The 12,978-nt window shown below is 46.1% G+C and overlaps 1 protein-coding gene across 1 annotated transcript in view; it reads left to right on the top strand.

Annotated features, from left to right (window-relative positions):
- Positions 1-12,978, top strand: part of TRIO (trio Rho guanine nucleotide exchange factor) — a 348,230-nt gene that overhangs the window by 138,093 nt on the left and 197,159 nt on the right. Inside the window, 2 exon segments of the mRNA XM_045787154.2 lie at positions 3,084-3,275; positions 11,028-11,159. Of these exon segments, the coding sequence (XP_045643110.1) occupies positions 3,084-3,275; positions 11,028-11,159 (324 nt within the window).

The following is a 12,978-nucleotide window of genomic DNA, read 5'->3' as shown; positions in this document are numbered from 1 at the left end:
CAAACCTGGGCATAGGTTAAAGAGATCCAAAATGTTACTTTTGGAGGAACCGTCTTAGAATTTCTTCCTAAGAAATTTTTACCAATTCTTCAAGCTATTATGAAACTGCAGCTAATGGTGGAAGGCGTTTAGTCCATTGTATCACATACTATAAAAACAAGAAATACTAAAATATATTTTAGAAAAACGAGAACAGAAAACATCCCCCCCACCCCCCAGCATTATTAGTGGGACACGTAGGATTGAGAAAATGGGAAGTATGGTGTAGAAGACAGGAGCACTGGGTGGGTTAGGAATGCAGAAGTTTCTAATCTGAGCCTTCCAGTTACCATGTGACTTTGGGCAGTCTGTTCACTCTCTGCGAGCCTCAGTTTCCTAATCTGTAAAGTGGGGATTATATCTCCTTTCATGGAGTTCCATAATTTTATTTCCTCTGCATATGTAAAACACTAAGATAGTGCTAAATGCATACTAAGTACTTGATAAATGGTAATTATTAACAGTCATGTTATCACCAATTGAAAACATTGTTAAAATAAACTTAAAAATATGGGTGGTGTCCTTTTTTTTTTTTTTGGTTTAAATCTGTTTTCTGGTTCCTTACAATAAACTTCTGTTACTTTTCTAAGTTAAAGTTTGTTTTTGGTTTTTTTTTTTAAGATTTTTATTTATTTATTTGAGAGAGAGCAGAAGTTGGGGGAGAGGGAGAAGCAGGCTCCCTGCCGAGCAGGGAGACCGACATGGGGCTCCATCCCAGGACACTGGGATCATGACCTGAGCCGAAGGCAGACACTCAACCCACTGAGCCACCCAGGCGCCCCTCTAAGTTAAAGTTTTAATTGGAAGAGCATGGTAACCTTGTGCCACGGTGGGTGGCAGCTGCCAGGAGAGTTTCCAGGCCTGTCCGGCCCCTTGTCCTCCACCCTTCCATGAGTGCTTGGTACCCAGCGAGGACATTTCTTTATGCCGACCAAGGGCCTGTTAACTGTCAGCCCTTTCTTGTGCTTCCCAGAGTGTTTTAAACATTTTTTGACAAAATGAAAATGCTAACTATCGATAGGCAAAGTTGACAGTCCCTAAAGCACGTTGAGGGATGCCAACGATTCTGCTCATTGTACTATCACAGGTACTTTTAAAAAGCTGTGATGAGGGCGCATGGGTGGCTCTTTGGGTTAAGCATCTGCCTTCGGCTCAGGTCATGACCCCAGGGTCCTGGGATGGAGTCCCATGGTGGTCTCCCTGCTCCGGCAGGGAGCCTGTGTCTCCCTCTGCCCCTCACCCTGCTTGTGCTTCCTCTCTCTCTCTGTCTCAAATAAATAAATAAAATCTTAAAAAAAAAAAAAAGCTGTGATCACTAGAGGCAGGTACGTTAACAGAGGGAATTCTCTATCACCGCGTTTGCATTTAGGGTGTTGATCGGGTGCGTGCCACGTTCCCTTATCTGTGTAGTCAGTGATGGAATCACAGGAAGCGTATAATCCACACACCCTCCACGCACAGTACAGTTTGAGGATCTGAGAGTGCTGCAGGACACGGTGACAGAGTCTTGGTGGGAACGAGTCCCCTCAGTGGTTCCCACAGCGGGGCCGTCTGAATGGAGAGCTCTGCTCTGGATTCTAACAGAGGGCATTGCATATGCCCTTCCCAGCACCTTTGGGTTGGTCTTCCTCTTTAATGATACAAACAAAACAAAGATTAGTGATTCTAGTCACTGGCAACCAGAGGGAGAGAACACATATGGGAAGGAGAGGCATTAGTTTTGACTAAAGGATATTAGCTAGAGCATTGCCCTGAGAGCCAGGGAGGCCAGTTTCCCACTGACCGTGGCCTTGGCTTACTGTCACAGCTTCGCAGGTGCCCTCTCTCCCTGCCACTTTAGACACTGGTCATCTGTTAGCTGATTCTAGCCTGCAGGTGCACCCAGAAAAGGAGCTCAGAGGCTGGAGTCTGTGGCTCTCTAATCCTGGAGTGACTCCATCTAGTTTTGATTTGTGTCAAAGTGGAAAGACAAAAATGAGTAGGAGATGGTATAAAGAAAGAATGGACAAGTGTGTTCTTCAGGGGGCTCCCTGGGTGGGCTGCAGATGAGGTGACCGTGGGGAGGCCGTGTGGGGTATGTGCGGTGGGAGAGGGGCCTAGAGGACCACGGGGAGAGGGGAGAGGAGGCAGGAGAAAGGGAGAGAGGTTTGGACAGGTTGGGTAATTAAATTTAGCGGCACAATTGGGAGGAGACAACGAGGTGTCTATGATTTGGGGGGACCCATCAAGGGGAGCAATGTTGTGATGAAGAAGGACAAAACTGGGGTGTGCTGAAGGCGTGCGTTCCCCACCGCTGCCTCTACTGGACTCACAGCCTCAAAGGTGACTAGGCGGAAGGGAGCATAACAACGAGAACTAGTTGAGGGATGAATGTGTACTTTTTTTCAGCCTCACACTGTTAGTTTTGCAGTAAACTAGTGGCCTTGAAGATGGGCATTTCCACAGAGTAGAAAACTTGACTAAAAGTTTGCACACAGCCATGTTCCCCTTTGTGCCTCAGTTCCTCTTCCATGGAGAAAGTAGATCTGTCTGCAGAGGATTCTCTCTCGGCCCCACACAGACAGCTTGGGCTCGTGTAGACGGGAGAGCTTGTTTCCACACAGAACGGCCTGTGGTTGCTCAGTGTGTAGCATGCGGTTCCTGGGTTCTAGTTAAAACCGGCAGTGTTGGGTTTTCTCAGTTCTGGGTGACTGCTTCTCGGTAGGCTCGCCATCTGGACCCTTTCCAGGATTCGGAGCCAGCGAGTGAGTAAGAGTATATTTGTGTGCCCACTTGTGTACTTGATTGCTTTGTGCCCACCAGTCTGCCTCTCAGCGCGTTGATTTGTAATTTTGCAGTTGTAAAAATAGAAATTGAAACCAATATTTAGAGTTTATGGAAATCAGACAGCAAATATGTACACTGTTCTATACCAGGTGATTCTGTTAAAAATAGAACTGAAGTTAGTGGGCTGTGTTTCAGAAAGTGCTGTCATCCATGGTTCCTACAAGGAAGCCTCTTGTTTGCCTTCCCCTGACAACCTTCTTTCTCTCCCCCTTTCGCAGAACGTGTATGTAAATATAAACCGCATCATGTCGGTGGCAAATCGCTTGGTAGAGTCTGGCCACTACGCCTCTCAGCAGATCAAGCAGATCGCGAATCAGCTGGAGCAGGAGTGGAAGGCATTTGCGGCAGCCCTGGATGAGCGGAGTACCTTGCTGGACATGTCCTCCATTTTCCACCAGAAGGCTGAAAAGGTCAGTGCCTGGGACCTGCGGCCCGCGAGATGGTGACCAGAACGTGTTCTTCCCCAGTACCCTCCCAGCCCGCAGCCAGATCCCAGGGGGACTTTTGTGTGCGACACCTAACAATGCTTAAGAACGTGCGCTCTGACGTCAGGCAGCTGTGAGCTAAAACCCCAGCTCTCTGACCTTGTGCTGTGTGATCTTTGGCAAGTTACTTGACCTCTCTGTTCCTTGGTTTTCTCCGCTGTAAAGTGGAAATAAAAGTATCTACTGGAGAGGAGTGTTTTCTCATGTAAATGAGATAATTCATATTAGGTAGTCTGTGTAGTGCCTGGTATACAGTAGGTACTAATCAGTGGTAGCCACTGTTCTTTTTCCCTCTTCTCCCTTCTCCCCACTCTCCTTCCCCTCCCTCCTCTCTCTTCCTCCTCGGTACTGTCACTTTAGTATTCTGGTGGGTGCTTTGGCAGCAAGTAACAATGCCTGAGTATTAGGTGTAAATATCAGGGGTTTGCTTTGCTCACAGAATAAGAAGTGGCAAAGTCTAGGGAGTTCTAGCCATCCAGCGATGTCAGGGCTGGGGTCTGCTCCTCTGGGGTTGCCTTGGCCTTCCTGTCACGGCCACAGAGATGCTGCCACAGCCCCTGCACCTCAACCACGGTGTCCACTGTAGTCAGGGATGGTGGTGCCTGTCACTTTTATCAGGGAATCATTCTTTTCAGGAGGTCCCTCCATCCCAGGACACCTCGCCTCCATTCCCACTGACCAGGAGTGGGGTGCAGGCCCATGTTCTAGCTCCCCGGGAGGGTGGGAAAAGGTGGATGTGGCTTCTTATCCTCCACAGTGGTAGACAGGCGCTGCCAGCAGGGGCTAGGGTTGAAAAGTGGCTTTTGGGTGGGCAGCTTACAGTGTCTTTCATATTTATGAAATTCTTTGTATGGATTCAGACTTCGCATTGGCTTCATTTGCTGATGTGCTGGTCACAATACTGGAAGAGGTAACATACAGTGTATGCCCATAGCACTCCCCACACCTCTGCAGTCCTCCAGCAAGCTTGCTTGAGCAAACACTCTAAAGTAGCACAAGGGAAGGGCTTGCTCATGACTCAGACTTTAGTAGTGGAGAGTGTGCTGGGCAGGCACATAGCTTTTCCAGTTGTGGAGAAACAACACAGGGACTTTTAGCTGCTAGGAAGACATATGGGGAAGAAGCGAGTGGTTGCCTTATTTTAAGGGAGAAATATTGATAGGGAGAATTTTTTGGTGTTGGGGGGAGACTACATTCCTATGGATCTGTACTGATGCCGCTAAGAAGGAAATAGTATCTCTCTGTAATCTAGAAACAGCCCCTGTTGAGGAGTGAAGTCAGTAAAGGTAAGATGAAGGTCCCAGCTTGCCCAGGGTTTTGGCAAGGCAACGAGAACATTGCATAAGACCATAATTAGCAGTGATCTCGACTCTAGAAACCTTTCAAGTGTGAAGCAAGAGAAGAAACTAAATGGAGTATAAAGAGAAAAAAGTCTTAGTAGCCTCACGTGAAAGCTGTGAAGAGGGACTTCCAGGTTCCATAGTTAGATTTTCACCTTCCTAAACTTACGCATTTAATTGGCTTTATGATAAAGAATAAAAAAAAGCTCACACACAAAAACAGGTTTTTAAAAAAAGTAATAGGAACCCCCTTCAGCAGAAAACAGCACCCTGCTCACCTCTGCTCCCTATCGTTGTCCAGAGTAGTGGTGTACTGCTCCCTGGACATCACTGCGGGTGGGAGGATGAGCCGTCTGTCCCTGTATAGAGGTCATCTGGAATGGTAACATATCATGGGGTGCAGCGACCCCTGGAAGTACAAGGGTGCAAATTGGTAGTGGGCTCTCAGAAAGTTCCGTGAAGATGATATAAATAAATCTGAGACAGGACAAGCTACATCGGTGAATGACAGAGAGTGAAGCACTGTAACACACAGGGAAAATCTCTTTCATAAACATGGTAGGATTCAGAATTGTAAATAAACCCCGAAGTTAAATGCTATTCTGACCTGCTTGAAAATAATCTAGAAATATGAGTGGCATGGGACATTCTTTTCCTCCAAAATTTTTTTCAAAAATTTCAAACATGCAGCATCAAAAGAGCCTGGGATGTTTTCGTTTGGATAAGATGAGTGACTATAAGTTATGGATTTGAAGGCAACTAAACTAGATGAATACATTATTGAACACAATTTTGTGGGATCCTTGGTAAACCGTAACAGTGCTTGAGGTCTCTGCATGTATCTAGTAGCCAGAGAAGAAGCCAGACACAAGCGTAGGGACAGAGGGGCCTGGTGAAGAAAGGGCCCAGCATCTCTGATGGACCTCGACCGCAGCCTGCCCAGGCAACTGAAATATGCAGATGGGACGTTAGAATGTGTTCAGAGTGTCTTTAGTCTCAGGTGAAAATGTATTGGGAATCTTACCCTTCACTGAACAAAAGTAAGATCCTTGAAATTCTGATGCATGAAGGAAGATCACATCTACTCAGTACTTTTCCTCTTCCCGGGGGGACAAATAGCTCAGCTTTGGGCTTTTGTTAAAGTGCTTTGCTTTTCAGTTATGCTTAAGCTGTTTTCATAAGCTCAATGGGGAGAGGACCAGAAACTTGGACGTCGTAAGTTAGGTTGCCCTCTTAGCCACCTCTTTGAACCCCATCCAGACGTATCAGTAAGAAATGAAATCTGATTAGGAAGGTATGGAACTCCACTATGGGACCCCATGGTTCGTGGTTTTACCCAAGGAAGCAGCCTTCCTGTAAGGATTCGAGCTCCCAGCTGGGGAGATGTGTGCCCTGAACTGCCCAGCCACGCTCCTCTGCGGCCTCAGCGGGTGTTCTGGGGTTGCTGTTCACTTGTGGTTTTACAAACATCAATCTTGAGGTGCAGACCAGATGAGAACACTGCATAGACAGCATGCTTTCCTCAGACGTCTTGGCCGTTCATTCGCTCTCAGGCCCTTCCCTCCAGGGACGTTATGTATGCGATCAGAATCTCCATTTGCAAGCTTGGAGACAGGACCACTGGTCTGGCGGTCTCACTGGGACATGATGTACAGGGGCTCCAGCCTTCACTTCTTTTCATCATGTGACATGTCCATTGGATGGTCTCTTCATACGAAGAAGCTTTCATAGCTAATGTTATTAGAGTTACATTTTTATAAAACAAGAGAAAGTGATTTTACTATACCTTTGCATCTCCAGTTTTTACTGTTAAAAAAAAAAAAAAATGACCTGTGGTGTGAGGGTGATCTGGCTGCGACATCTGTCACCCCACCAATTGTCAGGGTTGATCCAGCCGACCTGGCTGGCGAGGCGGGTTTCCCCCTCCTCCGTCGCCGCCCCACGTGTGTCCCTCCCGGAGCCGCACACTGCGCCCAGGAGGATGACCGTTCCCGGAAGAGGAGGATAGTGTTCGGTCAGGAGCACATCAGTACCTATGCTTTCCTGCTAGAAACCCCTGCACTGACCCTCAAGGGCCATTTGCGGGAAGGAGGGTAGTCAAACTTCGAGACTTCCAGCACATCCAAACGAGGTGGTGTGTGTGGCAGTCTGCCTTTCTAAAAACAAAACAAAACAAAGCTCTCGAGCCGCGCTGTCCGTTATGGTAGCCAGTCACCCACATGCGGCTATTGCAGTTACTTAAAGTTTGTTAATAAGATGATATAAAAGCAAATTAACATTCCATACAGTGTCCACATTGTGGCTGCTGGCTGCTGTACCAGACAACACAGAGAGACATTTCCATCACTGCAGAAAGTTCTGTAAGTGCTGTCGAAGGTATACCTTTACAGTGAGCCTTAAATCTGATTACCTCATTTGGTCCATGAGTTTGAGAGCCTCTACAGTTTGGTAATAGCCAAAAATCAAGTAAGAGCCAGTATCTATCTGTATAGTGCTCTAGAATTTTCAAAGCTCTCTTCCACAAAATGTCATTTCATCTTTAAATCAGCCCAGTGAAGTAGACGGGGCTGGTGGTATTATTGTCCTTACATTGTACTTGGGGAGTGATTTGCTTATGTTGGGACTTCTGTCGAGGTGTGTGACAGTGTTCTAGTTCCTGATATAATAGAGCACTTTCACAAGCAAAGCACTTAGGTTAACATCCTGCTAAAACTTTACTTCCCATAAAAAATTTTATAGAAATAACATTTATGGTAAACGTGACCTATCCTAGTTATCCGGATAATTTTGTCCTAAGTCTGGGTTGAAACTCAGAGGAAAATAGTACTTCAGTATTCCTTTCTGAATTTTTAAGGCAAATAATGAACATGTAATTGTTCCCATTTTAATGGTGTTTTAGTTTATTAAAAGCATAGGCCTAACTCTTGGCTTGTGGACAGAAACAAGATTCTCATGGAATAGAAAGGAACTGGAATAAATACGTATAAAAATAAAAGAAAATGTTATTAATGAGAACAGGTTTAAGGCATGTGATCCCTGGCATATTCTGGTTCAAATTGAGCCTGTCTCCTCCATGGTACTGTGGTGGTGCTGTCAGAGCTTGGGATAGGACAGGCTCCTCCCTCCTGTGACCTCCTCGGGCAGAGAAGGGAGCCCATCTCCCTCGGAGGATCCAGGAAAGACGGCGTGCTGATGACTACTCATGGAGCAGAAATGAGAAGAAATAAAAAGGACAAGTAGTAAAGTATAAGTTACTTTACTATAGGCAAATATAAAACTTCTAGGGTAATACTTTCTAGAAATGAAAAAAAAAATGAAACTGAAATAAAAGAACTCTGACATTTGAGTTCATATGTATATTAAACATGTAGGTGTGTGCAGCTATAATTTTAAATTTATATTTTTGTCAAAGAAGAGAAAATCCCTCTAACTATTTGAAAAATTTGCATTCTCTAGGCAGTTTCTGTCTCTTTGTCTCCTAAATCAGCTAACCACCCATGGTCAGCTGTGCCCCGTCTGGAGCCCTGGTGGGGGAGGGAGGCGGGTGGTAGGAGGCGGAGCAGGCCAGAGAGCTGAGCCGCTTCCAAATTGGAAGCCTCCATTCTTTCAGCGTATGGAAAGTAGTGGAATAAATGATTATGAAAACAAATCTAATTGCTTATTCAAGCTCTCCTGTTAAAGCTGTATGTATTAGTTACTCTGCCCTCAACTGCTTGCCTCAGTTTTGCAAACTGGCCGAGCCAGACTCTTCATCCTGTATTCAGCTACACTTTAAAAAAGTCACCACTCTGCTGAGCATCAGAATTCCCAGTTCTGTAGCCAGCTCCTGATTTGAATTCATGGAGAAGCATTGAATTCTCTTGCCCTCTCCCGTCTTTACCCTCAGCCTCGCTGGATACTGTGTGTTCACATGTTTTGGGCATATAAAGCATCAGAGACTAAATTGGCTGCTCTGATTTTGCTGGAGTATGGTAGCCACCTTATGCTCTGTCCTTTACGGAGTGCATATTCCCCTGGTGGTGTAATCCCAAACCGTATTTCTCAAGATGGTGATAACGTGCAGGGGCTGCGGGTGGAGACGGTGAAATGCAGTAGAGAGGTCAGAGAAGTTTGAGGAATGAACACACCAGGCTGCCCCCCTTGCCCATCCACAATCCACGTCATCATATTAAAAGGCTCTGGGAGGTTGTGTTCCATATAGGTACCTGTTGAACTTTGCCACCAGGATGCCATTTCCTTGGGGAAAACCTATTAGCACCCTCTTTTTCGGCTCTCTGGTTGGAGATTGCTGCCCTGTGGAAGTGGGTTCAGACTCTGGGTATTTAGCCTTTTAGAAAGCATTCAGGGCTTAGAGCTTGCCCTCTGGAGTCTAGAGTTGCCATCTCGTAACGAGAAGACAAATTATGCTGCACAAAAGTCCTGAGAAACCATGCCCAGGTTTATTTCTGTCATTGGGATACTTGAACCCTGTGAATTGAGATGTGCAGAATCCTTTCTCCACAAGATTTCCTCATGGCAAGCCGTCCTTCTCTGTGTATTTAGGAATTGGCCATATTTTTTTTCAGGTAAGTGTAATCAATACCCTTTCCAGATACTTGAAGAAATTGTAAGTTACTTTTATTACAGGTATATATAAAACTTCTCGTTCTCTTTACTGGTTGCTTCAGAAATTGAATTTGAATATATTTTAATAGTCATTTTGATAGTGATACATGAGCCTGACACTTCTGCTTATCTTGTGATATTATATAATTGAAACTTGTTTCCACCTTGTTATATCAGAAGCATTTTCACTTCTTCTAAAGAATATGTGGTAACTCTGCCTTGGGTGTGCTGCCGTGGCCTCGTGCAGGAGCAATTAATTGCTGACTTGACCTGATGATTTATTAATGATGGTGGTTAACCTGAGAAAGGTTTACAATGATTCATGTTAAATGCAGTCATGGAAGAGGGGTGAAATTGAGATCAAGAATACTTCGAATCATTCAGCTTGACCCATTTGGCATTTATAGAATGCTCCACACAAAAAATCCCCAGAAATATGTGTATGTAGTCACACATGTACGCATGCGGAGGGGGAGAGATGTAAAGTAACTTTATTCCTACTTCTCTTACCCTGATGGTGTTCGGAAGGCGCCATAATAAAGGATATTTCCCTGCGTTGGGGTTGGTTGAAGCCATCAGATGCTATCATATGACGCACAGTGCCCTATGAATTGCTTTCAAGCCCTAAGGTTTGCATACAGATATTTTTCTAAGCCAGTATGTTAATAATAAACAAGCTATTACTTGCCCATTTTAAGTTTCTAAAAATATCATAATTGCGAGGTCACTCTCCTGTGTATTTTAAGAGAATCCTAGCACATTTCCTGTCTGGTAGGTCAGTCACCCAATTTTAAATAGTCACCCTCTGCATTCCCTGGTTAACATAGAAAGATGCCAGGGATGAGAGTAAAAGAGGTGAAGCCCAGGGAAATGTGTCCATGTCTCTTTGGCATGAGTGAGTTAGCATCTTGACTCGGGCCTTCTGCTGCTTGCCTTTGACACTTAAACCTGTGATGGGTGCTGATAGGCTCTCCCTGGGAAGTCTGGCAGTGATTTCTCCACTATTGATGAATCCTGGGGCTGTGGGGATGGCAGGGGAGAAAGTTGAGGAGAGGTTGGAATGGCGGTCCTCAGCAGAACTGCAGCTGAGACTCTTCTCTTCTTGTTTACATGCAAAGTGGAGAAGACCTCTGAGTGAGTCCACCACCTCCCTCAGCTTTCCCGTGGGCTCAGTGGGTACGGCTGAGGCATTTGGGTGGCCTTCATTCAGTCTTTTCCATTTCTGTGCATATTTGCTTTTGAAAAGGTAGAAAAATGGGCCTCCTGCTTTTCCTCTGTTCAGGTACTCGGGCTTCTGGTAGCATCTGGGTGTTAGAGGAAAGCGGGAAGGCGGGACCGCAGCTCCTGGCCGAGGCCGAGGTGCAGGGCCGCCAGGCCGCTATGCCTCCCACGGCTAGCGGCGCAGGGCGGTTGGCATCCCTGGTTCAGAGGAGGGCTGAGGAATTAACCAGGAGGCCCAAAACAGAACGCAGGGCGCAGTTGCTCCGATTCGCTTCTGGCTGTGGGCCATGATTTCAGCCCCACTCCTGCTGGAACCTGCGCTTAGGGGTGGAGTCAGGAATGGTTTGAGGGCTCGCATCAGTGCCGTCTGCGAGGGAGATTCCACCATACTGCGTTCTTAGACTGTCTCTCAACCACCCTAATTTCAAAACCATGTTAAAAGAAGATCTACTTCTCAATATAAACTGCCATTGATAGAAATAATCTTTTTTTGTTTGTTTAATCTTCCAAGTATATGAGCAACGTGGATTCGTGGTGTAAAGCCTGTGGTGAGGTAGACCTTCCCTCAGAGCTGCAGGATCTGGAGGACGCCATTCATCACCATCAGGGAATATATGAGCACATCACTCTCGCTTATTCTGAGGTGAGCCGGCAGTCCCACTTGAGATGGAAAGCAGCAGTTTTGTATCCTACCAGAACCTGGGGAGAAAGAGTGCAGTTTTGTCTAGCCCAGAGACAGCTTGTAGATTCTGTGGTGAAGTGCAGTTTGGTTGTGACTTTTGAACGGTGTGTGTGCGAGGGTGGGGGGTGGGGCTCCTGTCAAAGAGGGTGGTCGGCAGTGAGCAGACTTCTCCTGGCCCTGTGATGTTTGTGCATTTCCTCTAGAGTGCTTGTATTTTCATCTGCTAGAGTAAGTGAGATTCCAACTTTCTGGCCTGCATGCACTTAGGAAATACATGTTTTGGGTGCTATTCAGTCTAGTTGAACTCAATTTAATTTTCCTGAATGAAACTTTCTACAAAGGAGGGAAACCTGATACTGCCTCATGTTCTAGATCAAAAGCACACACTGTTTTGTTGTTGTTGTTGTTGTTGTTGTTTTAAAGATTTATTTATTTGAGACAGAGTATGCACGAGCTGGGGGAGGGACAGAGGGAGAGGGAGAGAGAATCTCAGGCACACTCGATGCTGAGTGTGGAGCCCAATATGGGACTCGAACTCACAACCCTGAGATCATGACCTGAGCCAAAACCAAGAGTCAGATGCTCAACCGACTGAGCCACCCAGGTGCCCCAAAAAAAGACACACTGTTTGAAGCTACTAGCTGTTACAGAAATCTAAGTATAGCATTTTCTTTATTATTTTAAGGTAAATTATTTCTTTACCATATCCCTGTCTTATTTTCTGCCCCCTTTCTCTGGGCCTGTTTGGTTGTTTTTTTTTTTTCTATTTTATTTTATTAATTTTTTTTTTTCTTTTAGAGAGAGAGCACTCATGCACACACAACAGGAGCGGGACAGAGGGAGAGGGAGGGAGAAAATCTTAAGCAGGCTTTGTGCCCAGCGCAGAGCCTGATGCAGGACTTGATCTCACTACCCTGAGATCATGACCTGAATTGAAATCAAGAGTTGGACGCTTAACTGACTGAGCCACCTAGGCGCCCCTGGGCCTGGCTTTTTTGTGAGGACTTTATGGGATCACTTATTTCATGTTCACAACTCTGGGACACGTGTCCTTGTTGGCCATGCTGTTACAAATGAGGAGACCGAGGCTCAGAGATGAAGTGACTTGTGCCAGGTCAGCTCCTGGAAGAGGTGGAGCAGAGACGTGCAGAGAGCCTGACCTCTGCCTCCTCACCCGTGGCGTGGTCGTCAGACCAGTCTACCTTTGGGAACGGGTTAAATTCCCAGAGGGGAGCGGGCGTGCATGCCTGTCTTCAGCAAGGTGTCCCCCACTCTGCCTTCATCGTGGGTGTCTACAGCCATGTATGCTAAGATGAAAGATCACTGGAGACTTGAGTACGAGATACTGCAAAACCCCTGGCAGAGGGCAGGGTACAGAGTGGATGCTCAGTTTACCCATGTCTTCCTTGATTGGAACTACAAACACCTTGTCAAAGTCATAGGGAAGAAATCATAGGCCATTTGCATTTCAGTCTGGCACTTCCTGCTTCACCAAGCAGTGGCCCCTCTCCTGTCCTTGGAGCTGGGTCTCCTGATCCCTTAGTGTCCTTGGGTGAGTTGAACGATGTACGCAATGCCTGTGATATTTGCTTCAGAATGTGGTCGCACCTCCTGCCCTGAAGGTTGAAATCTATGTGTTTGTTTTTCTAGCTACCTTTTTTTTTTTTTTTTTAAAGATTTTATTTATTTGACACAGAGACAGCCAGCGAGAGAGGGAACACAGGCAGGGGGAGTAGGAGAGGAAAGAGCAGACTCCCAGCGGAGGAGCCCGACGTGGGGC

This window comes from Ursus americanus, chromosome 15 (assembly GCF_024610735.1).
Source record: "Ursus americanus isolate L20-20 chromosome 15, mUrsAme1.1.p, whole genome shotgun sequence".
NCBI classification, from domain to species: domain Eukaryota; kingdom Metazoa; phylum Chordata; class Mammalia; order Carnivora; family Ursidae; genus Ursus; species Ursus americanus.
Note: the sequence above shows the minus strand (reverse complement) of the source record. Positions and strands in the feature narration are given on the sequence as shown.